Raw genomic sequence first — 3378 nt, 5'->3', positions numbered from 1 at the left:
TATACATACATATGTATCTGTACGATGTCAACGATGACTGGAAAAAGTTCTGCGGTCACTGTGAAGTAAAGTAATTGTTTCTAAGGCCAACAACATCATGTAAATACAGAACAACATGATGTGAACGGCCTACACAGAAACACATATATTATGCACGTTTAAATATTTAATATGCAGCTCACACCCCTGAGCAGACGAGCTTCAGTGCCACAGCTGAAAACAAAACAAAGAAGACTCAGAGATAGAGTCCCGTGAGCCATGAGTGACCAATTACAGTGGGAATAAAACCAGGAGAAAACCACATCACAAACCTGTTAGTTTGCAGCCCTGCTGTCGGGATGGAGCATCCTCTCTGAGCACAGTTTAAAAAACAACAACCTGCAATGCCCTTTGATTGGGTTCATTTGTAGTGAATCCACAGAGAGGCCACATGCACAGGATGGTACGCTGAAAATGGCCCAGAGTCCATTGTTTCACCAAGCCACACAAGTTTTGTCTTCAATGAGTCATCCTAAAATGCTGTTATTCATCAACTTATTCACTAGTGTCTCTGTGTGTGCTTAGGTGTTGATGCCTTCTAAAGTGTGTCTATGTGTTTACCTGTGTCTACTATGTATGATACGTTTTTCTCATACCATAAACTTGTCCGTTGTCTATGCCTATGGCTTACTTGTTTCATGTGTGTGTGTTGTTGTTGTAGTGTATCTATTGTTTTAAGCCATCAACCTGCTACGGACTGCAGATGAAAAATAGCCTGCATGGCTAAATGTGTTGTTGTTGGACGCTGTGCTCGTGTAGATTAATGTGCTATTTATTTAAATAAAAGAAGAAAAAAAACACAACAATAAATCTAAACACTTTCCCAACCTGACAAGAATCACTCAAAATCCTCTGAATGGGGTTTTAGTACTGTAACTTTAATTCAGACCAAAACAGTGATTATGTCATTTTCTGACTCAGATACCCTCCACATAAATCTATACATCAGTTTAGGTAGAACAGCAGAGCAGGTAGGTACCCCGACGCTGACTAACATGCGGCTCACACCGGAGCTTAGAGCTCTCAGCAGCAGCCTCATGCTGTCCTCATAAGCCACTAGGAGGTTTCTAATGCTGCCTTGCTCGTAACAACACCACAGGAAGACACAAAGGTGTACAATACACTCTAAAGAGTGAGATTTGCAGTTTAACCCTTGTGTTGTCTTCCCATCAGCCGTGAAAAAAAACGTTTTGGTCGCTTTTTTTTCCCAACATTATCGCTTTTTCCAACTTTTTTTGTCACTTTTTCAATGTTTTGGGTGCTTTTCTTAAAGTGTTTTTCAATATTTTTAACGTTGACATTTTCAGAACTTATTTTTGAACTTATTCAATGGCCCATTTTTGGTGACAACAAAAAAGTAACTTAAAATGGGGTCAATTTGACCCAAGGACAACATGAGGGTTAAGATCATTGGTGTCATACTGCCTCATCTGGCTTGTATTTTACTTAAGAAAGGCATTTCTAAGGTTGGAGATCATTTACAGTTGTCCTCTTCTTCCTCTTGGAGAATTGGAGCTCCTGTCCTCTGGATGGAGACGTGCAAAGACAAGTGTACCAGGCCACTGGGTGACTGATGGTGGAGGTTAGGGGAGTGTGATAGCCATAGCATACTCCAGGTTCCCTGTTGACACATGATGTATTTAATTGCTTCTTATGTACCAGAGTCTGTGTGCCAGCTTTTGTATGTAAAAATAACTGTTCAGGGGGCTCAAAACATGTCTGGACAAAAACAAGACCTGTGTCTCTTTGTGTTAAGTTAAAGAACTCAACAGGGAGCGTGAAAAATAAAGATGGAACTATGTTGTCTTGTATGTAGATTTTAAACTTTGGAGCTTCTGCCTTTTAGATTTGTTGCTGAGATGTATATGTGTATATGTAATTTAAAATTGAAAACCCATCCAAAAACACGTGGGATGTTTTTAACATGTTTGGAACAATACAGGCAAATAATCAGTTCCTGTACATAAATAAAGACAAAAATTCTTAATTAATAAAATCAAAATTCTTCATCAATTCACCCTAATGCAGGAAATTAAAGTGTTGGTGCTCAACATTTTCTATTGGATGATCCACCAACCCCCCACCCACCCCAGACCCATCATGTGTCCCCGACCCCCACCCAACGTTGAAATGAGACTACACGCCCTTGCCCCTCTGGGACAATGCAGTTAAAGTTTAAAATGGTCGAACAAAAGAACAGATGATGAACTTCAGCTGCATATTACCTGCGTCTAAAAGATCCTGTTCTGTTCCAGGGGCTTTTTATAAGCCGTTAGACTGCTCATGCTGTTTCAGGGGAATCAGTGTGCAGTTATGTGTCTGTTGTAGTCTTATCCCCCCCTCCTCCCCAAACTGTCTTTTTCTCCTTGTCATTTGCACCGATTCCCACACCTTGAAGCGGAATGGTGGAGAAAGCGAGTGGAAAGACTGAGACAGAGCGAGGGCAGGGAGAGGTAAACCGGTTCCACAGGTATACAGAGGCCTAACCTAACCCAGACTCTCCCCGGCTTGTTGTCACCGTTATTTCTGACGCGCATGCGCGCTGGCGCCTGTTTCCTGCTTTTCAAGCACAGTACCTGTGCTGCTTTTTTGACCCACCTCTATTGCTTGCGTGTGTGTGTGTGTGTTTGTGTGTGTGTGTGTGGGTGAGAGAGAGAGCTCAGGAAGGATACAAGCCGCTCTCTCAACCCACTAACACACACTCTCCCGTTATTCCAGCTCGCTGTAGGGGATATTCGTCTCTACCTGTCCGGGTTGCACACCTGAGCAGACTCACCTGTCCGACCGAAAAGACTTCTCGTCCCCTCTTTGTTGATTTGGATTCAAAGCTGTGGAAAAAAAAATAGGTTGAGAGAAAGGTGCGCGAGGCAACAACGACAAAATAGAAGGAGATAAAAGCTGTGCGCCGCCTGCGAAACGTTAAGAAAGGTGCAAGGAGGAAGGAGAAGAGGGGACCGACACCTTCCATTTTCTTCTGCCACTTTGGACTTCCCTGCTTTTGTAACTTTTTTGTGGACTTTACGTCGTGGATAATCGACTTCTCCGAATACCTACAAATAAAAGCCCTGCGTGTTAATTAAGCATGCCGAGGGCCTTTCTGGTAAAAAAGGCGAATGTTTCGCCGGGAAAGCGGAACTGGAGCGAGCTGCCTGATCATGAGCGAGGGGACGTCTACATCCCAGGTGAGTCCACGCTGCTGTAATTAGCCACAGCCTATTTGTTGTTTTAAAATATAGAATGGTACGCAGCGGGTCATGGCGCGTCTCTGGATGCGTTTACGCACGATATTTTGTGGATTTCCATGTAGTTTGGGGTGAGCGGGTGATGGGGGGGGGGGGG

The 3378-nt window shown here is 43.4% G+C and overlaps 1 protein-coding gene across 1 annotated transcript in view; it reads left to right on the top strand.

Annotated features, from left to right (window-relative positions):
• The window catches only part of ovol1a (ovo-like zinc finger 1a), a 16465-nt gene that overhangs the window by 787 nt on the left and 12300 nt on the right, over positions 1 to 3378 (top strand). Inside the window, exon 2 of the mRNA XM_034857341.1 lies at positions 2703 to 3221. Within this exon, the coding sequence (XP_034713232.1) occupies positions 3122 to 3221 (100 nt within the window). The 5' untranslated portion in view covers positions 2703 to 3121. The remainder of the gene's footprint in view (positions 1 to 2702; positions 3222 to 3378) is intronic.

This window comes from Etheostoma cragini, chromosome 19 (assembly GCF_013103735.1).
Source record: "Etheostoma cragini isolate CJK2018 chromosome 19, CSU_Ecrag_1.0, whole genome shotgun sequence".
NCBI lineage: Eukaryota > Metazoa > Chordata > Actinopteri > Perciformes > Percidae > Etheostoma > Etheostoma cragini.
The sequence above is the reverse complement of the archived record's forward strand: the minus strand, read 5'-3'. Positions and strand labels throughout refer to the sequence as shown.